General features: G+C 54.4%; 1 protein-coding gene across 3 annotated transcripts in view; it reads left to right on the top strand.

Annotated features, from left to right (window-relative positions):
- The window catches only part of WWC2 (WW and C2 domain containing 2), a 135,669-nt gene that overhangs the window by 99,287 nt on the left and 10,941 nt on the right, over nucleotides 1-25,441 (top strand). For all 3 annotated transcript variants that reach the window (XM_036297934.1, XM_036297935.1, XM_036297937.1), the window contains 10 exons: nucleotides 3,272-3,514; nucleotides 8,761-8,850; nucleotides 9,603-10,216; nucleotides 12,326-12,455; nucleotides 14,375-14,458; nucleotides 14,553-14,639; nucleotides 16,641-16,833; nucleotides 18,824-18,988; nucleotides 23,058-23,182; nucleotides 24,350-24,548. In XM_036297934.1, coding sequence (XP_036153827.1) covers nucleotides 3,272-3,514; nucleotides 8,761-8,850; nucleotides 9,603-10,216; nucleotides 12,326-12,455; nucleotides 14,375-14,458; nucleotides 14,553-14,639; nucleotides 16,641-16,833; nucleotides 18,824-18,988; nucleotides 23,058-23,182; nucleotides 24,350-24,548 — 1,930 coding nt within the window. The remainder of the gene's footprint in view (nucleotides 1-3,271; nucleotides 3,515-8,760; nucleotides 8,851-9,602; nucleotides 10,217-12,325; nucleotides 12,456-14,374; nucleotides 14,459-14,552; nucleotides 14,640-16,640; nucleotides 16,834-18,823; nucleotides 18,989-23,057; nucleotides 23,183-24,349; nucleotides 24,549-25,441) is intronic.

Here is a 25,441-nt window from a genome sequence, read left to right on the forward strand (position 1 = left end):
CGAGGTCAGGAAGCGTTTTGTGGGCTTTATCACCTGCTCCTCAACGCCCAGGCGGTGCTCAGACACTGGTTTCATGGCCCTGGGCCGTGGAACCAGCTGTGGGAGGGTTGCAGCCCTCAGGCTGTGAGCACACAGGCCGTCAGCAGTCAGCACCGGGTCTGCTGTGGCCACGCCGGGCCGTCAGCCCTCAGCACCGGGTCTGCCGTGGCCACGCCGGGCCGTCAGCCCTCAGCACCGAGTCTGCCGTGGCCACGCCGGGCCGTCAGCCCTCAGCACCGGGTCTGCCGTGGCCACGCCGGGCCGTCAGCCCTCAGCACCGAGTCTGCCGTGGCCACGCCGGGCCGTCAGCCCTCAGCACCGGGTCTGCCGTGGCCACGCCGGGCCGTCAGCAGTCAGCACCAGGCCTGCGGGTGCCACGCCGGGCCGTCAGCCCTCAGCACCGGGTCTGCCGTGGCCACGCCGGGCCGTCAGCAGTCAGCACCAGGCCTGCGGGTGCCACGCCGGGCCGTCAGCCCTCAGCACCGGGTCTGCCGTGGCCACGCCGGGCCGTCAGCAGTCAGCACCAGGCCTGCGGGTGCCACGCCGGGCCGTCAACCCTCAGCACCGGGTCTGCCGTGGCCACGCCGGGCCGTCAGCAGTCAGCACCAGGCCTGCGGGTGCCACGCCGGGCCGTCAGCAGTCAGCACCAGGCCTGCGGGTGCCACGCCGGGCCGTCAGCAGTCAGCACCAGGCCTGCGGGTGCCACGCCGGGCCGTCAGCAGTCAGCACCAGGCCTGCGGGTGCCACGCCGGGCCGTCAGTCAGCACCGGGCCTGCGGTGGCCACGCCAGGCCGTTAGCACCGGGCCTGCGGTGGCCACGCCGGGCCGTCAGCTCTCAGCACTGGGTCTGCGGTGGCCACGCCGGCCGTCAGCACCGTGTCTGCGGTGGCCACGCCGGCCGTCAGCACCGTGTCTGCGGTGGCCACGCCGGCCGTCAGCACCGGGTCTGCGGGTGCCACGTCAGGCCGTTAGTCAGCACCGGGTCTGCGGGTGCCACGTCGGGCCGTTAGTCAGCACCGGGTCTGCGGGTGCCACGTTGGGCCGTTAGTCAGCACCGGGTCTGCGGTGGCCACGTCGGGCCGTTAGTCAGCACCGGGTCTGCGGGTGCCACGTCGGGCCGTTAGTCAGCACCGGGTCTGCGGGTGCCACGTCGGGCCGTTAGCACCGGGCCTGCGGTGGCCACGTCGGGCCGTTAGTCAGCACCGAGTCTGCGGTGGCCACGTCGGGCCGTTAGTCAGCACTGGGTCTGCGGTGGCCACTTCAGGCCGTTAGTCAGCACCGGGTCTGCGGGTGCCACGTCAGGCCGTTAGCACCGGGTCTGCGGTGGCCACGTCGGGCCGTTAGTCAGCACCGGGCCTGTGGTGGCCACGCCAGGACTTGGCCTGGGTTTCTAAGGAGACGGCCACACTCAGGATGAACTGAGAGGCAGGCCCGTGCTCCGCGTTCTGGGGGCTTGGCCCGACTTCCCTTGCGGCAACTGGAGCGCTCGCTGCACTTTGGTCCCGACCAGTTCCTCCATCGGGAGCCGGCACAGCACCGCTCCAGGTGTCCCCCAGATGGGGTGCGCCCTCTCCAGATAAAATCCACACCTGCCTGGTGCCGGGTCAGAGCCAGAGGCCTCTCCTCCGTGCATGTTGCTCCGGGGTCAGCTGGGTAACTGGGTCCCATCGAAACGTGAGGCTGGTGCTTCCCCGCGAGGGGCGTTGCTGCCCTCCCTATGCGGGCTTCTTGTCAAAGGGACTAGCGGTGCTGACGAGGGGAATCGCCAGGGTTTGTGCGTGTGGGAAGCGCTGCTTCTCCCTCGATCCTGAATGAATGGAGGCGGCTGTGTCTGGAGGCCGGCTCTCCTCCGCCTTTGCTGTGTGCCTGACGGAGCTGATAATGCCATGCTTAGTTAGCATTTTGATGATTCATTTTTCCGAACGTTGAGGCGGTTGTGTGGTTGAGTGGCTCCAGCTGAGGAGTAGCTGATGCTCCATCCACCAGTGATGCCGACGGTGGGTGGAATCAGAGTCCGTGATAGACACGTGCCCATTGGAGGCGGCGACTTTATTTTTAACAAAAACAAGAAACTTCTGGCACGAGGATGTGGAACTGCTTCCATCTTCATCCTGATAACATTTTCTGTTCACCTTTTTCCTCCTCTTCTAGAGCTTCTTCCATAAAAAGTGAAAAACAGAATCCCCCTTTCTGGGTTTCAGATTCTGGCGTGCTCTGGCGCAAGCCAAAGCAATCCTCTCACACTTTTTACAGGACGCCAGCTGTGTTCACAGGTGGTCTTGTGCCATTGGTCCCCGGGCCCCGAGCCTTTGACCTTGTGAGCCACTGGCGCCCTCACCGAGCCGCAGTGCGGTTATTGTGCAGGTGAATCGGGAGGTCACCTGCCCATCGAGTGGAAGGCTCTGCACAGAGAGAAATGCGGGGTCAGGCGAAATTATGAAACCGGCCAAGTTTCCCTTCGCTGCTTTCCTTCCTCCTCCTCCCTCGCTGTCCCCCCCTCACACCTGTTGTCACTCCAGTGATGCGGCCAGCCGGCTGTCTGCTGCCGAGCAGCCAGGTGCCTGTGTGCAGGGGAGGCCAGGCCGAAGGCAGGGATGCCGGCGCTGCTCCGTGCAGCGTAGACGCCAGCACAGCAGGGAGGGGCGTCGCAGGGCGCAGCCCAGGGGAAAGCAGTGAGGCCCTGCCCGCTCTCGGTGCCGTGGGCCGGGGTGGGTTGACTGTCTTAATCCTGGTTCGCCCACCCGCCGCTCTTCTCCCTCCTCCTTCCCCGCTTGGCTCGTGTGCCAGTTCCCCCAAGCCACCCTGGGGACAGCGTCTCAGCTCTGTAATGGTGGCACTCGGGGCACCGCAGCTTTTAGTGGGGCCTCCGGGTCTCCTCCGCCACCTGCCAGGGTCCCGGAGCCCCTGCTTTGGAGCTTCTGCGTGCTGTGACCTTCACCCTTTTCTCAGAGAGGGGGTGTGCTCACCAGACTTGAAAGGTGGGACAGTGACGTGGTGACAGCTAAGCACAGAGCCAGGCCCAGAGACTGACGGGGCTCACACCCCTTAGTGAGGCTCACACCCCTGTGAGGCTCACACCCCTGGCAGGGCTCACACCTCTGTGAGGCTCACACCCCCTTAGCGGGGCTCACACCCCCTGGGGGGCTCATGGGAATTTAGCGTCCACCCGCCGTAGCCCGGCTGTTTCCTCCTCTCGGAGCTCTGCGTTCACGCTCCCCTCTCCTCTGCCCAGCATGGCCAACCTGAAGATCGAGCTGTCGAAACTGGACAGTGAGGCCTGGCCCGGGGCGCTGGATGTTGAGAAGGAGAAGCTGATGCTGATTCACGAGAAAGAAGAGCTTCTGAAGGAGCTGCAGTTCGTCACTCCGCAGAAACGCACCCGCGACGAGCTGGAGCGCCTGGAGGCCGACCGCCAGCGGCTGGAGGCGGAGCTGCTGTCCGTGCGGGGCGCCCCCAGCCGGGCGCTGGCCGAGAGGTGGGTGTCCCCGGGGCCGGGCCGCTGGCCGAGAGGTGGGGGTCCCCGGGGCCGGGCCGCTGGCGGAGAGGTGGGTGTCCCCGGGGCCGGGTGCTGGCCGAGAGGTAGGTGTCCCCGGGGCCGGGTGCTGGCCGAGAGGTGGGCGTCCCCGGGGCCGGGCGCTGGCCGAGAGGTGGGTGTCCCCGGGGCCGGGCGCTGGCCAAGAGGTGGGCGCCCCCAGCCGGGCGCTGGCCGAGAGGTGGGTGTCCCCGGGGCTGGGCCGGGAGGCCTGTGGGTGTGTCTCAGCTGTGCTGGTGCCCGGGCCCTGGGCTCGGTGCTCTCGGTGCGCTGTGCCCGGTGGCTCTTCCTGTCCAGCCGTCAAGCACCCGTCTGCTGTCCCTCAAGTCCCGTGTCCCGCAGCTCCTCCGGTCTGTGAGGATCGGGAAGGTGCCCGAGGCAGGTGCTGAAAGTGAAGGATGCAGAGCGGCGCTGACCGCGGCTGGTAACCGTACCGTAAACCAAGCCCCTGATGAGCGAGATTACCTGGATGGTGGGAGCCCCCAGGCTTCCTCTTCTGGGTTCATTGCTCACAAGGATGCAAAAGGAGTCACTTCTCATTTCACAAGGAAGGTCAGCTCGCTCCCTGGCCCTCTCCCCAGGTCACAGAATGTCCTCGTGGACTTTGCCCGTTGAGACCCTCCTCTGCAGGAGGTGACATGTAAAGCGGTTTTCTCATCTCTGCGGGAAGGTGTGAATTGATCATTTAATCTTAAAAATCCAATTCTGCAGTCAGATCAGCAGGACTGTTAGGCAGGGGACCCCCGGGTGTCGGTGTGACAGGCGCACATCAGCACCTGATGACTGACAGCCAACACCTGTGCCAGCCGCGGACCAGGTGGCACCTGAGCCACCACACACCCTCAGGCCAACAGGGGAGGAGCAGTGTCCAGTCCAAGGTGACAGGAAAGAAACTCACATTCGTGTAATCCCAAGTAACTGGAGGTAACGTCCCAGTACCCAGCCGGACCCACCCAGTTCCTCTACTTTTTGTACCTTCTCGGCTCCTTGCCTTCTAATTCCTTGTGCTCTATAAATGTGTAAGGTCATGTATCTACATAATACCAAAACATGAGTCGGCAGCGTGGCTCAGTGGTTGAGTGTTGACCTAGAAACCAAGAGATCACAGCTCGATTCCTGGTTGCAGGCTCGATCCCCAGTGTGGGGCGTGCAGGAGGCAGCTGATCCGTGATTCTCTCGCATCTCCCTTCCTCTCTGAAATCAATAAAAATAAAACAGGGTGGTGGGGAGGATGGAGGAAGGGAAAAATAAGTCTCTTAACATCCCAGGTTAGGTGGCAGCATGGGTGGACTTGCCTGCCCTGCGTCTAACCGCCTTGGGAGAACTGGCCTTTGTAAGTGAAAATGTGGGTCAAGATAATGCGCAGCTGCCGCCTCCCACCTTAGGGCACAGGAGAGAGTGTGCCAAGGGGAAGCCTCTGCAGATGCCGTCCTGTTCTGTCTTAAAGGACCGAAGCGCCTCACCAGCCCCTCTCCTTCCCCTCCTGCTCCTGCGCTGGGTCTGGAGGAGCTGATGGAGCTCAGCCCCCCGGCCGGAGGCAGACTGAGCAGGGCGGGCCGGGAAGGGTCCCCGCGGCAAAGACCGAAGGAACAAAAAGGGACGGTGTGAGGCAGGAGGCAGTTGTTTCCCGTTACCTGGTGGCGGGTGTCTGCGTTTCGACACCTTTCATTTCTAGGATGAAAGTGACAATCATCAGTAACTATGAAGCATGGGCAGCCTTGTGTGGCCTGTGTCTAAAACGCCAGTGATGTTCTGAGTGGTGCGTAGCACTTGCTAAATGTTACGTATCGTACAGCACCTGTCCTGTGGGAAGACTGAGTCCTCAGCCTCTCTGCTCAGTCTGTGGGGCTGGGAGGGTGGGACACAGCCCTCACCCGTGTCCTGGGGGAGAGAAAGGCAGGCCACTGGTTTGTTGGCTGTAATCGGCTTTCCGATCAGGGCTGGAGCTCAGAGATCACTGATGAAGTAGCATTAGCTGTTTACTTTGTTCTGACTGCTCAGACATTGGCTATTAAGCTTTGGTTCGCACATATATGATAACTGTTGGGATCTGCGAGTTTTCAGCCGCTCTGCTGTGACCTGTGCCCCTGACTCCGGGCAGCGGTGGCTGAGCTCGCCCCTGGTGGTGGCAAAGCGTATCGGAAAGAGACCCGCTCAGTGAGGGACCCTCAGCAAAGAAATTGCTCCCAAGTGAAAGAAGTGTGGGACTTCTCATATCCTGTCCACACAGTTACCAAGATGCCTGCCCTGTGCTTTCCCAAACTGACAAGGTCTTAACATTGCTCCCTCTTTCTCACAAATCTTAGAGGCTTTCTCTCGTATCTTGCCCAGGTGTTTTAATTATTTCTTCATGTAGTCGTGCACCACATAAGGACATTTTAGTCAATGCTGGCCCACATATACAACTGGCGGTCTCCAGGTTATAATGGAGCTGAAAAATTCCTACACCTGGCGGCGCCATAGCCATCGTAGGGGTGTGGTACAACACGGTACTCACGTGTTTGTGGTGACACGGGTGTAACCAGACCCACTCGCTGCCAGTCGTGTGGGCACAGAGCGCACACAGTTCCATACAGTACAGAGTAGCTGGTGATGACGATAAATGGCTGCTATGTGTACTTACCACACTGTACGTTTGTATCATTATATTGGAATGTCCTCTAGAAAGAGCACTTTTAAAAAGTTTGCTGGCAGGCTCAGTAGGACTGTGCTCCCCATTTCACAGATGAGAAGGCCGAGGCCTGGCCTGAGTGGCTGTCTAAGGATGCACAGCCAGCACAGCATGCCCAAGCCCAGAGCCCGTGTTCCAGGTCCCCTGCTGCAGCCCGTGCACCGCTCTGAATGGCTCGTTTCCATGACGTCTAAGGACCCTTAGAAGACGCAGGCGGCCCCCATGCCGGCTCCTAGCTGCATGGACCCCCATAGTAAACTGCTTTAGGGTTACATTTGAGTGTACTCTAGAGAGAGTACTTTTTAAAAGCTTGCTGTTAAAAACCAGCATTTTTTAGAGCACGTCAAAAAAGAGCACTTAGAAACAGCAACCGGTGTGCCTGCCGTGTGCCGTCGCCGTAGCCTCTTGCATCTCGTGTTTGCTGTGTCCCTCAATCGCAGCGTGGTCTCTGGTGCTGGGTTTGCTCTCGTGCTTCAGTGCAGTGGCCTGCTGGGCAGGCGTGTGGCCCCGGCGCCACGGGCTGCCCGTGTGGCCCCGGTGTGGGGCAGGCTCGCACCCGGGCTGGTGTACCTGTGCTTGGCAGTGTTTGCACAGCGGTGAACGACAGTCCATCTCGCAGGTGCATGACTAATATTTTTGTCACTGGTCCTGAGAAGAATTTTAAAGTGAGCAGGTGGGGTATGAGTGTCCTCTATTTTTTAATGAAAAGGGACTTACTATTTCAGCAGGTGACCTGAAAATGTGCCTACCTGCCAAGTTCTGGGTGGTCTGAGTCAGGCGGGGCCGGTAGCAGGGAGTGGGGACCTGCCCTGGCCTTGCCGCCTCACACCTTAGGGAACAGGACAGAGTGTGACAAGGGGAAGCCTCTGCAGATGCCGCCCTGTTCTGTCTTAAAGGACCGCAGCGCCTCACCGGCCCCTCTCCTTCCCCTGGGGATGGAGCCCGCCACCCGCACGTGCCCTGACCAGGACTCGAACCGTGACCTCCTGGTTCGCTGGTCAGTGCTCAACCACTGAGCCACACAGCCAGACGGATTTTACATTTTAGCGTGAAACACGCTAACGTCGTGCTGTTGCCTCCTTCACACACCAGAAAGAGCCTTCGTTTGCTTGTGCACTATTTAGATTTATCCGGAATTAGAAAGGCTTCTGCTGCTCAGAAGACTCGGCTATGAGGAGACGGGGGCTTTCTCCAGACCTTCCTTCCTTTCATCTGTTTTGGATTAATATTTTTCCTTGTTGAGTTCTGATTTATGTTTAAGAGATCTTAAAAGTACGGCCTGTACTCCTTTTCAAAATCCACCTTTGAAAGCTGTGAATTAAGAATTTACCGCCCTTTGAAGTCCTAAACAAAATGACAAGAATGACTTTTTATTTTAACATATAATGAAATTGTGTTGGTGACACATCAAAGGAAAAATACCTATAAATAAAATATGGGCATGTTTTCTTACTGCCTAAAACATACATAACATTTCAAAGGAGCTGGGAATTAGGGAAATTTTCTTTTTCTTCCCAGGAGAGGAGTTAATGTTTATATCGCCACCTTGCAAGGCGTGAGGCTCTGAGCGGACTGGTCTGTGTTGACGTCTGAGCGCGCCCCACACACACTCCCCCCACTTGGTTGCCTCCACAGCCTCACCGGCAGGCTCAGGGGGACTGTGCTCCCCATTGCACAGATGAGAAGGCTGAGGCCTGGACGAGTGGCTCTCCTTAGGACGCACAGCCAGCACAGCACCAGCCTGGACACCGTGGTGTTCTGCGTCCCCAGCCGCAGCCCGTGCACCCCTCTGAATGGCTCGTTTCCATGACGTCTGAGGGCCCTGAGATGACGCAGCGGCCCTCGTGCAGGCTCCTAGCTGCCTAACCTGGGAGCTGAGTGTATTTTCCAATGGCTTCTTCGCGTACACAGTTCCGGAACATCTGATTTTCACAAACCCCCGACGCTAGTGCACGGAGCTCCATGAGGATCTGGTGCAGTGATGGCTGTCCTGCGGACGGAGGGATAGTCATAGCGATGTCTCTCTTGCACAGACATTTGGACTAACTGGTTTCTTAATCACTAACGTTCCCATCGAATTAAGATGGGAATTTTTATCACTAAACATTCCTTTGGCACAGTCCCTACCTATTCAGTACCTCGGTGACCTTTTATGACCCTCGTTATTGCTGTTACATTGTTTTAGGACTGGGAGCCCAGCACAGGCCTGTGGGCGTCTGATCTCGGTTAGTGCCTTGTTTTCCTTCTCACTCTCTTTCTGTAATTTGAGAGAGCATGAGGTTTTTCGCCCGTTGAACAAAATTGTAGAAAACCAAGTTCACAGCATCCTCAGTTATGCTAACGAGGCGCTTCTGCGCACTTCGCTTCCTGCCGGGGCTGCTCCCTCGCCATCAAGTTCACAGCCCCCCCCCCCCTCGGGGCGCGTAATGTTTATATGATGGTAATCTTCCCCTTCAGTCTCCGTGTTTTCTCATCGTCATTTGAAAATACAAATTCATTTCCGTGGTTTTTTTTCTAGATTGAAACTGGAAGAGCGAAGGAAGGAGCTGCTCCAGAAACTTGAAGAAACGACCAAATTAACTACTTATCTGCACTCAGAGCTGAAAAGGCAAGTCTCTCCGGCTCTCGAGGGGACGTCCTTTCCTGACGACATTCAGGAATGTTTTCGTCCACCTTTGATTGCTTTTCTCTTTATGTTCAACTCTTTACAAGGAAGGAACGTACGTTATACTAGTACAATTCAAACTTGAGTGACCAAACTTAAGGTTGCATAGACTTTTCTTTCATGAACCTCAAGGTGGCATTTGAAACACATTTGAAATATCCAGTGGGAAACAGGTGTGTAGCTTCAGTACACACTTAGGGAAATGACATGTTTTCTCCACATCAGCCCTTCTTTTGAAAGGGGGCGGGGGGTGGCGGCTGCTACGTCCGAGAACATGGTCACTATTTAATACTCACACGAGAGGGGAGGTGGGGGAGCCCAGCTCTGTCAGCTCTGCTTCCTCACCGCGCCTCATGTCTCTCAGAACGTGCCATTTGTTCAGCAAAGTGACTGCACTAGCACTTGGTCCTGTTTCCCCGTCTGTATTTTAAATTGCATCCTTGCTTCTGGATCCCTGTGCGGGTAGATTTGCCGATAGGGATTTGATTCCCCTGCTTTTGTGTCTTTTGCGAGAGGGGTGGTTTTGAGTAAGAGCAGGGTTACTGCGGAGAGAGCAGCGGAGGGCCAGGTTGCAGTGTTCATGAAGAAGCCCATCACTGGGGCCGTTCTGGCCTCGCGGGGTCTGAAGGGCCAGCGGGGCTGGCCTGGGCTTCCTGATGAGTCCGGCTTTGACCATCGCGCTCCTCCTCCCGCAGCCTCTCCGCCAGCACCCTGTCCGTGTCGTCCGGGAGCAGCCTGGGCTCCCTGGCCTCCAGCCGGGGGTCCCTGAACACCTCCAGCCGGGGCTCGCTCAACTCCCTCAGCTCCAGCGAGCTCTTCTACACCAGCCCGGGCGACCAGCTCGACGCGGACTATCAGTACAAACTGGACTTCCTCCTGCAAGAAAAGGGCGGCTACGTCCCTTCCGGGCCCATCACCACCATCCACGAGCACGAAGTGGTCAGGTCCCCCAGCCAGCCCGGCCAGAGCGGTCCCTGCGGGGCGGCCGCCGTGGGCCCCGCGCCCCCGCCGACCGAGGCCCCCAAGTCTGTGACGTCCCTGTCCTCGCGGTCCTCCCTGTCCTCCCTGTCCCCGCCCGGCTCCCCCCTGGTGCTGGAAGGCACCTTCCCCATGTCTTCCCACGACGCCCCTCTCCACCGGTTCGCCGCCGACTTCGACGACTGCGACGTGAGCGGCCACTTCGCAGACATGGGCCTCGGCGACAGCCAGACCCTGCTGGACGCCGACGCGGGAGGCGCGCCCCAGGCCCTGTTAGAGGACAGAGACCTGCGCGAGGGCACCAGGGAGCCGTTCTACGAAGGCGCCGCAGGTACCTGTGGGCGTCGCTGGCCTGGTCCCCGCTGCGCCGTCTGAAGGGGAGTGATGGGAGGGTGACGTTTTCCACTTCCCCCAGCGGTGCTCGTCCCCCTGCTCTTCCTGCTCTTTTGAATTTGCTTCGTCCAAGCAGGGTTTATCCCTAGGCACTTTTCTTTATCAAATAGGAAGCGCCTTCCCTGGGTGGTGAGTTAGTCACTGGTTTCTGCTCTGCGTGTGGCAGTGACCGGGATGTGCTCTGTGGACACGTGACACTTCGGGCAGCTTCGGTTCTGGAAGGACAAGGCCGAGAGAAGGGCTTTCTGTGCAGAGCTGGCCCGAACCAGACGAGAACCAAAGCCATTAGCATCCCGTCGTTAGTGCCGGCTGGGTGTCCAGGCTGCCCCGGGGATTCTGTACAAACAGGGTTGTTTCTGGCCAGACGCTCGCAGACTCGCTGCCCTGTGCCCGGGGTAGGGTGGCCGGGGACGGTGCCGCGCTGCCACCTGCTGGCCTCCGTGCTCCTTGCAGGGCGGGAGGCAGCAGCTCCTCGGTTCCGCTCAGACAGGAACACAGGAACGGAGACTTCTCTTTTCCGGGATAGTTTCCCTCTGCGGAGCCGATGTGGCTGCAGAGAGGACAGTGGTGCCCGGTTGGCACACGAGCACAGCTGTGGTCGAGGAGGGCGGTCTGCCGTGGCACTGGCCTGAAACGAAATGGAAGTAGCCCCCGCGTGGCCCCGGAGCCCTGTCCACACTGCACGCGTGACTGTGCCCGTGACACGCCAGGGCACGGCCTCCTCGCGGGCGTTTTCTTGCTGTGTCAAGGAGCCTGTTTAATGGGTCTTCAGGGTCCTAGGAGTCTAAGTATTACTTGATTGGCCAGTTCAGATGTTTAAGGAGATAGAAGAATCCATCTTGTTTGCGTGGTTTCCATCCCTGAAGACAGAGACCCCGCCCGCCCGGGGCCTGGGGCGGGGGCAGAGGCGGGCACAGGAGCATCTGTGTGGCTCGTGTGCTGCTGCCTGGCCGGTGCCAGAGCCCAAGTCACGCTTTTCTGAAACAATCAGCACAAGGAAATAGCGCAAGAGTGGGGCTCCCGCGGGGGCTCCAAAGCGCAAAGCCGCCACGGGCCGAGGGGCTGCCATGGGCCAAGGGACCCCCTCTGCCTCGGGGTGCCGGGGGCTCCCCCTGGAGCCAGCCTCGCCTGCTCGCATGGTGGCTGCCCCGCTGGCTGGCATGTCCGGGCCAGCATGACACCCCGTCTCCCCAGGGGTTGTTCCTCCTGGGAAAGGGGGAAGGTGCGTCTCTACTCCTGAGGGGCTGGAGGGGGTGCGTGTCCATGAGGCACCCAGCGGGCGGGCTGTACCGCACTGGTTTATGGGAATTACGATGACGTATGGAGAGGGGTCACACGCTGCCGGCCCTGGTCCTACAAACCTCTGGCATCACGAGAGGAGAGGGAGAAGCAGGTGCTTTGTGCGGCTCTTCTGTGCGTGGGCGAAGGGCCTTCCATTTCTTGGACGTGTCTGACCTTCGTGTGGGGCGGGTGGCTCAGCAGGGACGGTGTCTGCCCCCTCCATGCCCTGGAGTCCCCTGCGGGTGCAGCCGGGTTCCTTTTATACTCACTCTGCTCCCAGCAGTCCCAGCTGCTGACAGACATGGAGCTGGAATAAGTCCCCGTCCTTCATGGTCAGCCTCTCTCATTGTCAGAGTCGGTCTCAGGCCGCCCGGTTGCTCTGGGACTGATCGATAAGTCATGTGTCACCCTCACCCCTCCGTGGGGGTGGGCGGAGAGAAGGCACTCCGTCCTCCAGGGGAAGCAGTCCCACCGCCAGCCACCAGCGCGTCACCTGAAGCCGTAACCCCCAGCCTCTTCCTGAGATGTACAGTCAGGACGCAGAAGCGGGACCACACCAGGGCCAGGGGGTAGAGACCAACGGCAAGTGGTCGTTGGTGCCAAAGACTCAGCACAAAGGTTTTATTAAAAACAAAAATGACATTAGGTGATGGGTCCTTTCCTGCCGGGCACTCGGTCATGGAAACGTCTCGGATGCTGGGGAACGGGCGTATTTTATCCTTAACGTGTCCTGATCAGAAACCTCATGAGTGCCCTCTCCCCTCAGACGTGGAAAAGGCGGCGCCCAAAAGGAGAGGCGCGCACTTGCTGGGGGAGAGGACCGCGTGCGTGTCGGCGGCCGTGTCGGACGAGTCGGTGGCGGGAGACAGCGGCGTCTACGAAGGCTTCGTGAAGCAGTAAGGCTCCCGTGCAGCGGGGGGCTCCCCCATCACCCCCACCCCAAGCGCGTGTGGGTCACGGGCCAGGGCGTCCCGCCACCGTCAGTCGCTCCCGCAGCCTCGGGGGCAGCACTGAGGAAACGTGTGCCTGCACATGTCAGTCTGTGTCACAGATGGTCCGCAGCCAGGGACAGACACGCATGTCAGCCAGGGAGGGACAGACACGCATGTCAGCCAGGGAGGGACAGACACGCATGTCAGCCAGGGAGGGACAGCATGTCACAGGGACAGACATGCATATCAGCCAGGAAGGGACAGCATGTCACAGGGACAGACATGCATGTCACAGGGAGGGATAGCATGTCACAGGGAGGGACAGCATGTCACAGGGAGGGACAGCATGTCACAGGGAGGGATAGCATGTCACAGGGAGGGACAGCATGTCAGCCAGGGATGGACAGCATGTCAGCCAGGGAGGGACAGACATGCATGTCAGCCAGGAAGGGACAGACATGCATGTCAGCCAGGAAGGGACAGCATGTCAGCCAGGGAGGGACAGACATGCATGTCAGCCAGGAAGGGACAGCATGTCAGCCAGGGATGGACAGCATGTCACAGAGACAGACACACATGTCAGCCAGGGAGGGACAGACACGCATGTCAGCCAGGGAGGGACAGCATGTCACAGGGACAGACACGCATGTCAGCCAGGAAGGGACAGCATGTCACAGGGACAGACATGCATGTCACAGGGAGGGACAGCATGTCACAGGGAGGGACAGCATGTCACAGGGACAGACATGCATGTCAGCCAGGAAGGGACAGCATGTCACAGGGACAGACATGCATGTCACAGGGATAGCATGTCACAGGGAGGGACAGCATGTCACAGGGAGGGACAGCATGTCACAGGGAGGGACAGCATGTCACAGGGACAGACATGCATGTCACAGGGAGGGACAGCATGTCACAGGGAGGGACAGCATGTCAGCCAGGGAGGGACAGTATGTCAGCCAGGGAGGGACAGACATGCATGTCAGCCAGGGAGGGACAGACATGTATGTCAGCCAGGAAGGGACAGCATGTCAGCCAGGAAGGGACAGCATGTCAGCCAGGAAGGGACAGCATGTCAGCCAGGGATGGACAGCATGTCACAGAGACAGACACACATGTCAGCCAGGGAGGGACAGACACGCATGTCAGCCAGGGAGGGACAGCATGTCACAGGGACAGACACGCATGTCAGCCAGGAAGGGACAGCATGTCACAGGGACAGACATGCATGTCACAGGGAGGGATAGCATGTCACAGGGAGGGACAGCATGTCACAGGGAGGGACAGCATGTCACAGGGAGGGACAAGCAGGGGCTGTCCTTCCTCAGACACGTCTCCTTGAGACTTACCCTGACTTGGATGAGAACGCTGGAGGGGCTGGTCACCTGCGTGGCCATCAGCTCCCGAGTAGGTTGTGGGAGCTGGAAATGGGTGCAGGGGTGCAGTGTACCCACGGAGGCACCAGAAAGTTGGTCCTCTAAAGCAGTGGTTCTCAACCTTCCTAAGGCCCTGACCCTTTAATACAGTCCCTCATGTTGTGGTGACCCCCAATTTCATTGTTACAAATTGAACATAATTAAAGCATAGCGATCAATCACAAAAACAATATGTAATTATATATGTGTTTTCCAATGGTCTTAGGCGACCCCTGTGAAAGGGTCGTTTGACCCCCAAAGGGGTCGCAACCCACAGGTTGAGAACCGCCGCCCTAGAGGGTCGGAGACAGACCCTCCTGACAAGGTGAGGGAGAGCTGAGTGAGCGCCCCCCCCGGGTGCTGGGAATTCGGGTTTTCACACAAGTTGGTCCAGTGGCAGATGGTAACCATACCATCGAGCTCCCCATTAATGAGCCTCTCTCCTGCGCCCCTGTCCCCGGTTCCCAGACCCAGTGAAGTGGGAGACGTTGCCTACGGTGAAGAGGATGCTGGCGTCGTCATGGAGACGGCGCAGGTGCAGATCGGGCTCAGGTAAAGCTGTGCACGGGCAGGGCGGGCCTAGAATTCAGGGCGGGGACCGCCGGCCTGGGCGCTCTCCTCACTTCATCAGCCTCTCTTTCAACAGATACGATGCGAAAAGGGCCAGTTTCATGGTGATTATAGCACAACTCCGGAATCTCCATGCCTTCCTGATACCTCATACTTCAAAAGTGTAAGTAAACCAGTGAGGAGCAAATGGCGGCCATCAAAACCGTCCACAGGAGACATGTACACTGTCACCAAGCGGTCCCTCCGGCGGCGGCGTGCAGACACGGAGCCGGGCGCCGGACCTACCGGCAGCAGATGGACCAGAGGAAGGGGGAATGTGAAGAAGCATTTGGGATTTTGATTGTTGTTCAGCCAATTCATTATTAAGAACAGGAACCAGGACTTTTTATCTCACTTTTCAAGCAGAAACTGTAAAATGCTGGGCTGTGTGTGGCAGGGACTGCAATGCTCAGCCTTGACCTCGAGCCCCAGAAAATGGCCTGCAAAGACGGGGACCAGGATGATGTGGCCTTAAAACAGTTGCTTTTCCTCCAACTCAGAACTCACTGTTTATTGCGAGTTACCGCTTGCGGAGTGTGCCTGGTCGGCAGTGGCCGGTGTACCTGTTGGGGCTCCTGGCCGCAGGTTGGAGGGGAGCCTTGAAGGCGAGAGGAAAACACCCCCCCCCCGCCCCCCCCGTTTAGTGCCATTTGCTGTAAACCACGAAGAACCTGTTTCCACGGGAACGCTTTAGGGTCCCGTAGTGGTTCTGAGGCTGCTGGTGCATAGCACTGAGGTCTGGAGAAGGAGCCACCCTTCCCTCCCCCAGCTCTCCGCGTGCTGGTCCCCAGAGGCAGGGAAGATGCTGCCGACCCCCAGCCTCAGCAGCAGCCCTGGGCCCAGCAGGTTCTAGCGCTGAAGCTCCACCGTCAGTGTGGACATAACACAGCCGCTGTGCCCTTCCTCAGTTCGCGTGTGCGTTTGCAGAGTGATTCATGGAGAGGCATCTCCTAGAACACGCCTCCCACAGGCCTGGCGTGGGCGGGGAGGGCTCAGTGGGTGTTCTCTTCCTGGGATTTAAAAGGAAGCATCTCGTGCAGTTTCCAAGAGTTGTGAGTCCTCATAGAATGTGTGCTCAGGAACTTTACTTTAAGGCAGTATTACAAGGTGTTTCTCTCTACCTTCTGAATGTTGCAAAGCATAGACTCTAACACAGGTTGTCATTTCTGATACTTCTGAGATGCTAGGCTGGGCTGTGGAAGTCCATCTGTTTTAAGTTTTGGCCCAGAATGCTCCTCGGCCCTTCTCCTCTGGCAGGACAATGTGTTGCATTCCGGGGACGTGCTCACCGCCGTCTCTAATTAAGGATTCAGGACGATGCTCTTGGGACCACATCACCTAGTGGGTCCCTCCCCCCCCAGGCTCAGAAATCACTTACAGTGGAGTTGGCTGTACATGGGCGGGTGGGGTGTTCAGCATGTCTGTCCCATGGTGTTGTCCGCCTTCGCCTTCCTGCCATGTGCGCTGGCTATGGCCCTTGGGCGTGGTGGGCTGTGGCCCATGAGTGTGGCTGGTTATGGCCCTTGGGCGTGGTGGGCTGGGGCCCATGAGTGTGACTGGTTATGGCCCTTGGGCGTGGTGGGCTGGGGCCCATGAGTGTGGCTGGCTGTGGCCCTTGGGCGTGGTGGGCTGGGGCCCATGAGTGTGACTGGTTATGGCCCTTGGGCGTGGTGGGCTGGGGCCCATGAGTGTGACTGGTTATGGCCCTTGGGCGTGGTGGGCTGGGGCCCATGAGAGTGTGGCTGGCTGTGGCCCTTGGGCGTGGTGGGCTGGGGCCCATGAGTGTGGCTGGTTATGGCCCTTGGGCGTGGTGGGCTATGGCCCATGAGTATGGCTGGCTGTGGCCCTTGGGCGTGGTGGGCTGGGGCCCATGAGTGTGGCTGGCTGTGGCCGGGGGCGTGGCGGGCTGGGGCCCAGGGGCCTGTGTTGGGCACTGGTGGCGCGGGTGGGTGGGCTGGGAGCAGGGCCTGTGTCGCAGAGCAGGACAGACCTGGGACGGCAGCAGGGCTCTACGTTGATGTGAGTCCGTCCCCCCTGTTTCTCTCTTTGCACACAGTCTCATGCGCAGTGGTGAACCCGCTGTGGCTGCAGGGCCCTGAAGTCGTTTGCTCTCTCGTCTCTGCAGGTATTTCAGGGTTGCTCTGCTCCCCTGCTCCACGGACGTCAGCTGTCTGTTTCGAACAAAGGTGCACCCGGCCACAGAACCCCTTCTGTTCAGCGACATGTTCCGAGTGGCCATCTCGCAGGCAGCCTTGCAGCAGAAGACGCTGCGCGTGGACCTGTGCTGCGCCCGCGCACACCGAGCGGAGGAGTGCCTGGTGGGTGGCCCCGGTCCCGCCCCTGGACCCTCGCCCGCACACCCCCAGGGCTTCTAGTTGCTGTGTGCCGCCCCGACGTCACCACACACCCGCCCAGGGCCTCCGACACACCCAGTGGCTGTCTCAGCTTCCATGTGAAGGAGTGATCTCAGGTTTTCGTTCTGTTTCCAGACCTTTGGCCTCTGCTTCTGCGTGGTGACTCTGTAAAGGCTGCTTTCCCTTCCTACCCTCTGACCTCTGTCTGTCTGTCACCTGGGAGCTTATTACTCAGTACGAGTCTGTGCTGGGTGCTCTGTACATAATATCTCACGAAATCCTCATCACTTGTATAGAAAAGGTATGGTCGCCTCTATTTTCAATAAAGAATCACAGAGAGAGGTAATGTACAGCCACCAAATAACCCCACACACAATTCACTGTCACAAACTTAAATTGGGCAAGACACTGAGTGTAGGGTCCCTGTGTCAGCTCACTCTCCCAGCCTTGGAAGCAGAGCGTCTAGGCCCTAGATTGTAGGAAGACATGTCCATTGTTAGTTAGGGCAGTTACGACATTTAAATGCTGAAGCAGAAGACTTCGAACAACTGACAGTGACTTTAACGCACTGTCGTGCGTCACACCAGAAATCCATTCCACACGAGTGAAATACGGTGCTCCAATGCGCTGGGTGAACGGTGGGTCTCTCGCCGAGCCTTTCCCGCGGTGCAGGGGAGACGCAAACACCTGTCCCCACGCACAAAGCTGAAAAGAGTGAAAGGTCTCACTCATATTTTGTCTGTATATAAAAATGCCTGGCACTGTCTGACAATGAAGACAGACAGAAGCAAAGATGCCCTGGCTGGTTTGCTCAGTGGAGAGAGCATTGGCCCACAGACTGAAGGATCCAGGGTTCAGTTCTGGTCCAGGGCACGTACCTTGATTGCAGGCTCTATCCCGGCCCTGGTTGGGGCGTGTTCAGGAGGCAACCAATCCATGTGTCTCTCTCACATCCATGTTTCTCTCTCTCTGTCTCTCCCCCTCCCTCCCACTCCCCCTAAAATATCAATGAAAAAATATCCTCGGGTGAGGATTAACAAAAAAATTTTTTAAAGCAAGAAGCAAAGATAGACTAAGTAGGCTGTCAGAAAGGTTTAGTATAAATATATGTGTTAGCAGCTCCATAAAGTTAATAAATATGTTAAGTGATTTTCTTATAAAATGATACAGTTTAATTTAGATCCTGGTTGAAACTGTGATTTGGTGAAATATTAAAACTTTTAACCTATTTTTTTTTTATATTCTAACTTAGTTAAAGAAAAATTTTTCTAATTTCTCATTTAAGAACCACCATGGAGTTTTTTGTTTGTTTTCACCTTTTTCAGTAGATAATGGACTTTTGTAAATAATAATCATATCACTCATAACCTAAGATGCATTATGATTTGTACTTAGTCATTTGTATTTTTAAACTTTAAAAAAAAATTGCACACTTACAAAATGTTGCATGCTTAGTCATTAGGTTGTGGCAAAACAGTGTCTCACAAAACAATCCCAGAATTGGCTTTTATTTTTTAATATTTTATAAAAAAATTTTAATTGATATCAGAGAGTAAGGGAGAGGGAGAGAGAGACAGAAACATCAGTGATGAGGGAGAATCATTGATCGGCTGCCTCGTGCACACCCCACACTGGGGATCAAGTCCACAACCCAGGTGTGTGCCCTGACAGAGAATCAAACCAGTGACCTTCTGGTTGATAGGTCGACGCTCAGCCACTGAGCCACCGACTGGGCCAGAGTTGGCTTTTAGATTGGGATCATTTCTTATTCAGTCACACCTGAAAACATAAGACATCTTCAGGTTTTTAAAAAAATGTAATGCTTTATATCATGAATATTGCTTTTTTTTTTTAAACCCTAAAACAAGCTTGCCCAATAATCTTGATTATATCAGGAGCAGATGTGGATTTAAACATTCTATCTTCTCTCTTTTCTTTCTCTCGCCTCCCACAGGCTGGAACTCAGATCAGTCTGGCCGAGTTGCCGTTTTCCAATGAGATTTTCACTCTGTGGTACAATCTGCTTCCTTCTAAGCAAATGCCCTCTAAAACGAATGAAGAAGAACACGAGGATTCAGTATTCCAACCAAACCAGCCATTGGTGGAGCCCATAGACCTGGTGAGTCAAAATGAGAGAAGAAAGTCATCGCCGTTTAATAAACTAACACGGGATAGAAGGCCGTGATGCCAACGTACTTCATTCACTCGCTATCCTTCCTTCCTCCCACCCTCCTAGAAGAAGGAAAGATAACTTCCCGCTGTTTCAAGTTGATAAAGGATCACTTGTTTCTGCTCACACTTCCTCCCATAAACGTAGCCTGACGTGGAGGCGCGTTGCTTTGGGTGACATGAACAACCCTTTGACTTAAGTTTATATTTTACACATGGTGTTCACTGTCAAGTTATACATTTGAAACTGTTATATTTTTTGCAAAGGTTAAAATATGACCTTAGTTTCCGTTTGTAACATCAAGCTCCACAAATATTTTCTATTACAAAGCGTGTTGTAACCAATAGTCACGCTTCACGACTTCACAGAATTGACTAAGGGGCCTTCTGTGAAGCCGCTCGTCACCGATCTGGCATCTGTGGGTGCTGCTGCTGAGTCACGTTTATAGACTGACTGTGAGGGAAGACCTTACAGCGTGAGTCAGACGATTAAAGCAACAGGGCTCAGCTGGTCATCGGCGCAGACCCCATGGGCACTGGTGGGCGGCGGAGGGAGACCGGCGAGTGGGAGAGCCCACGTGACACACCAGCGCCGTGGTCGAGACTCAGGCGTTCAGAGTGCTTCCGTCATGGCCCCGTGTGCAAGCGTCTTCATCAGCTTTATGCCGTATCATTCGCATAGCGCACAGTCCACCCCTTCAAAGTGTACGGTTCCCCAGCTGGACCACACGGTTCAGTAGTTCTCAGTTGATTCACAGCCGTGTGCAACCCTCACCACGTCTAACATTAGGACATCGCCTCCTCCCAAAAGGGAGCGCATAGCCTTTAGCTTATAGCTCCCAGTTCTGACCCTGCACCCAAGACAACCATTCATCTTCCTTCCGTCTATAAATTAGTTAATTGTGGGCATTTCATACAAATGGAGTAATGCAGTACTTACTCTCTGTGGCTGTCTTTCACTTAGCGTAACGTTTTCAAGATACACCCACATAGTAACATGTATTAGTGCCTTGTTATTTCCAAGTAATATTCCACTGTAGGGATGTACCACCTTTTATCTGTTCATCAGCTCATGGCCATTTGGGCTGTTGATACTGCTTTACTCTTATTAATAACGCTGCTATGAACATTTGTATAAACTTATATGGGCGTGTGTCTTCATTTATCTTGGGGACATACCTAGGCGTGGAATGGTTGGGTCAAATGTTGAACATGATTCTAGGTTTCACATGTTGAGGAGCTGCCAAACTGTTTCCACGGTGGCTGCGCCATTTTATATTCTCGCCAGCACCGTCTGAGGTCCGTTTCCCACACCCTCGCCCATGGGGTTAATCTTTTTCACTCCAGCCAGGCTGGTGGGGAGGAAGGGGTATCTCTGGGTTCATTCTCATTTCCCTAATGACTAAGATGTGGGGCATATTTTTATGGGCTGGTCATTAGTATATCTTTTTTTTTTTTTTTGAGAACTGTCTATTCAGATCCTTTGTTTGCTTTTTAAATGGGTTATTCATCTTTTTATTATTGAGTTATGGGAGTTCCTCGTATATTCTTGATAGAAGTCTCTTATCCAGTAAATGATTGTAAATATTTTCTCTCATGCTGTGGGTTATCGTTTCATTTTCTTGGTGGTTTTATTTGTAGTAAAGTTTAAAATTGTGATAAAAATCAAACTGTGTATTTTTTTCTTTTATTGCTTATGTTGTTGATGTCAGAGCTAAGAAGGCTTTGCCAAACTTAATGTCACAAAGGTTTACTCCTGTGTTTTCTCCCGGGAGTTTTAAAGTTCGGTTTTATTTTTAGGCCTCTGGCTCATTTGTGTTTTTATGTGTGATGTAACAAATGGGCCCAAGTTCATTCTTTTTGTATGCGGGCATGCAATTGTCCCAACACTATTTATTGAAAAAAACTACTCTTTCTCCCATTGAATTATCTTGCCCAAAATCAATTGACTACAAGTGTGAGCATTTACATTACAGGACTCTAAATTCTGTTCCACTAACCTGCATGTCTGTACTTAGGCCAGCACCACACTGCTTTGATTACTGTCGTTTATAATTATTTTGAAATCAGAAAGTATGAGTCATCAAACTTTGTTTTTCTTTTTCAAGATGGTTTGGGCTGTTCAGGGTCCCTTGCATTTCCATATGAATTTTAGCACCAGTTTATCAATTTCCACAAAAAAAAAAAAAAAAATAGGGTATTGATAGAGACTACATTGAGTCAGTAGGTCAGCTGGGGGCATTGTTGCCTTAATGGTGTTAGTCTTCTGATCCATGAGTACAAGATGTCTTCCCATCTATTTAGGTCTTCCTTAATTTCTTTCAACACTGTTTTGTATTTGTCAGAGACCAAGTTTATGCTTCTTTTGTTAATGTTATTCTTTTTGATGCTCTTGTAAATAGAACTGTTTTCTTAATTACATGTTCAGATTATTCATTGCGTAATTAATTTTTGTCTATTTATCTTGTATCCTGCAATCCTGCTGAACTCATTTATTAGTACTAATAGGTTTTTAGTGGATTCCCTAGGATTTTCTATGTATAAGATTATATCTTCTGAAAACAGGGTTAGTTTACTTCTTCCTTTCCAGCTACTTTGTGTTTCTGACTCTTGCCTAGTCTCCCCGGCTGGAGCTCCCAGTGCGGCATTGGGAGAAGTGGTGGGAGCAGGCCTCCTGGTCCTGTGCCTGCCCTTCGCGGGAAGTTCAGTCTCTCGCCGCTAGGTGTGATTTTTGCTGTGGGTTTTGTAGATGTCCTTCCTCAGGCTGAGAAAGCCCTCCCCCTGGTTTGCTGAGTGTCTTTATCATTATAGGTTATTGGATTGGACAGGAGCTTTTCAGCATTTATTGAGATGATCATGTGGTTTCTGTCCTGTATTCTATTCATATGGTTTATTGATTTTCAGATATTAAGGCAATCTTGCATTCCTTGGATACATCCCCACTCGGTCATGGTGTATAATCCTTTTTATATGTTATTAGATTTAGGTGTGTTTTTTTCCCCAGCAGTTTACTCTGATGTGCTAATATGATTTGTGTGTGTGTTTATTCTAGTGAAATTCTCCATGATTTTATCTGTTTTTTTAAATATATTAACTGTAAAATTATAAATTTCTTCTCTAAGTAACTGCAGTGCATAGATCACTGGTGAATCTGCCTCTTTTAAATATATTTTATTGATTTTTTACAGAGAGGAAGGGAGAGGGATAGAGAGTTAGAAACATCGAAGAGAGAAACATCGATCAGCTGCCTCCTGCACATCTCCCACTGGGGATGTGCCTGCAACCAAGGTACATGCCCCTGACCGGAATGGAACCTGGGACCCGTGAGTCCGCAGGCCAACGCTCTATCCACTGAGCCAAACCGGTCAGGGCGAGGCTGCCTCTTCTGTCTGTTGTTTCTTTCGGCCTCGTCACTGGGTGTGTTGTCAGTGGAATGCTGGGAGTTATGTCTGAAAGTGCAGGCTGCAGGCCTCCTCTGGAGAGGATGTGCTCTCCTGGAAGGCAGCTCACAACTGGGGGCCCTGAATTCCAGCTTTTCTCCCCTAGGAAGGCGAGACGACTGGAATGCCTCCAGCCAGCTGCACATTGCTTTCTTTCTCCACTCCTTGTTTGCACGATGGCAGCTTAGGAATGGCAGGTGTCTCTGTGGGGAGTCACTTTAGAGTCGCTTTCTTCGGTCTCTTGTGTGCTGGCAGCACCATCTGTTGGTCTGAGGGCCTCCCACCGGAATTGGCACGTGCCCCCCACCCCGGGAAAAGAGTGCAGTGGTGGTCGGTCTGCCTGCCTGCAGTTCCCTCAGCCAGGGCCTTGGCCCTCTGGTCCCCATCGCCTTTGTGGCTCTTCATCGCGTAGAAACACCTGGAGTTTCTGTTGGTTTTATTCTGTTCATCTTTCATAGTCTCAGCAGGAGAACTGGGTCTAGTCCGGCTTCCTTTTCACAATGGGAAGTCCCACCTGATGAGTACCTCACTTATTTCTGGAAGGGCATCTGTTCATGCCATCTGTTCCTCTCTCCCCAGGATGCAGTGTCAGCCTTACTCGCAAGAACATCGGCGGAGCTGCTGGCCGTGGAACAAGAATTAGCACAAGAAGAAGGAGAAGAACCGGGGCCGGGAGAGGAGCAAAGGGGTCCAGATGGAGACTGGTAAGGCCTTCCCCTCCTTTTGCTGTTGGGAGCTCAAGGAGGATGTGCTCCGTTTCTCATAAGAAACTTTCAGCCCAGCCTGTGGCTCCGTGATTGAGCGTCGACCTCGGAACCAGGAGGTCATGGTTCAACTCCTGATCATGGCATATGGCTAGGTTGCAGGCTCGATCCCCAGGAGGGGGCGTGCAGGAGGAGGCAGCCAATCAATTATATATAAAACATTTTAATTTTTATGTATAACTAGAGGCCCGGTGCATGAAATTCGTGCACTGGGGGGGAGGAGGGGATGTCCCTCAGCCCAGCCTGCACCCTGTCCAATCTGGGACCCCTCAGGGATGTCAGTAGAGTTTGTACAGAACACATATATGTTGTGAAGCCCCCACATATCACAGCACCCAAACCCATGCCATGGCTTTTGTTGATGACAAGGTCACACGGCTTGAAGGGTCTTCTGTTATTTTAATAGTAAAACTCCCTTCCCACGGGTTCCGCCCCTGCGGACCCTGAGCACAGAGGATCATGGGTATTTTTACTCCTCATGTCTTTATCCACGCTTAGCAGAGAGTCACTCCGTTCCATTGTACAATTAATTTTACAAGACATGGCCCAGCCAGCATGGCTCAGCGGTTGAGCATCAACCTAAGAACCTGGAGGTCACAGTTCGATTCTCGGTCAGGGCACATGTCTGGGTTGCGGGTTTGATCCCCAGTGTGGGGCGTGCAGGAGGCAGCCAATCAATGATTCTGTCTCATCATTGATGTTTCTATCTCTCTCTCCCTCTCCCTTCCTCTCTGAAATGAATAAAACTATATTTTTAAATTTTTTTTTTACAAGACAGGGACAACTAACACCAAGTTATATTCTAGGGAGTGACAGTATTTTAAATGGCGGGGCTAACCTTAATATTTGATTTTCAGTATATTTCTATTTTAATCTGTAGGAATTAGGTCAAATTGCATGAGTTTGGCATTTTCGTACCTAACTATGGTGACCTTGCTGTCGGTTGCTGGAGAGAACTTTATTTTTCATGATCATTTAGTAAACAAGGCTTGGATCGTGATGTGTGTCCGCGGTTCCCTGCCCTGGTACCAGGTGGACATCCCGGGGTGCACTGTGCTGGGACACGCCGGCTGGACTTAGAGTGTGTCTCGCTTCGTTTCTCCAAAGGTTGGCGATGCTGCGAGAGGCCTCTGACGAAGTGGTGGCTGAGGAAGAGGCCGACGTGGCGTTGCCCGGGGGCAGCAGGCGAATGGGAGACCTAAGCTCGTGCCCCAGTGTGCCCGAGACAGCTGAAGACACGAGGAGGGGAGGAAACAGCTGTGCCAACAGCCCTGGCAGCCAGCCCCCTGCGGGAATGCCCACCCTGGTGAGGACTTCCAGCTGCCCTCTCCCCAGGCAGGGCTCTTACAGGCACCCTGTCGGCTGAGTTTGTCTCTTCGGGTATAACCACACCAAGACTTGGCGGAAGCTGATCGCCGTAGGCATCGGTGGAGACGGCTGTCAGAAGCATCGTAAATGCTTTAAAATTGTACCAGGTGTACCGGTTAATAACGCGGATTTTGTAATCAAAGAAAACACGATAATTTCAAGAGAAACATCAAAAGTGCTTTATTCAAAGTAATGTCCATTGCTAGCTACATATTTCCCCCATCTTTCAGGTAATTTGTGAATACTATCCCAACAGAACTTGTCTTGTTTTTGAGGCAAACCATTCAGAGACCCAATTTTCCACGTCTTCGTACATTTTGAAGTGCTGCTCAGAAAGTGTGTGCGCCATTGATCAGAACAAGTGGTAATCTGAAGGAGCGAGGTCTGGTGAATACGGCGGGTGGGCTAATACTTCCCAGGCAAGATCTTTAAACGTGTCTTTAACTGGTTTTGAAGTGTGTGATGGTGCGTTATCATGAAGCAAAATTACTTTGCCATGTCTTCTGGCACATTCTGGTCGTTTCACGATCAATGCATGGTTCAAATTGATTATTTGTTGTCGATAGCGATCAGTATTAACGGTTTCACCTGGTTTTAGAAGCTCATAATACACCACACCTTCCTGATCCCACCAAACGCAGAGCATTGTCTTCTTTCCGAAGCGATTTGGCCTTGCAGTCGATGTTGATGGTTGACCTGGATCAACCCATGATTTTGTGCGTTTGGGATTCTCAAAATAAATCCACTTTTCATCACCAGTCACAATTCAGTGCAAAAAAGACTTTCGTGCTGTTGAAGCAAAATTTTAATGATGACTTTTCGGTTTTCCGT

This window comes from Myotis myotis, unplaced genomic scaffold (assembly GCF_014108235.1).
Source record: "Myotis myotis isolate mMyoMyo1 unplaced genomic scaffold, mMyoMyo1.p scaffold_m19_p_3, whole genome shotgun sequence".
NCBI classification, from domain to species: Eukaryota; Metazoa; Chordata; class Mammalia; order Chiroptera; family Vespertilionidae; genus Myotis; species Myotis myotis.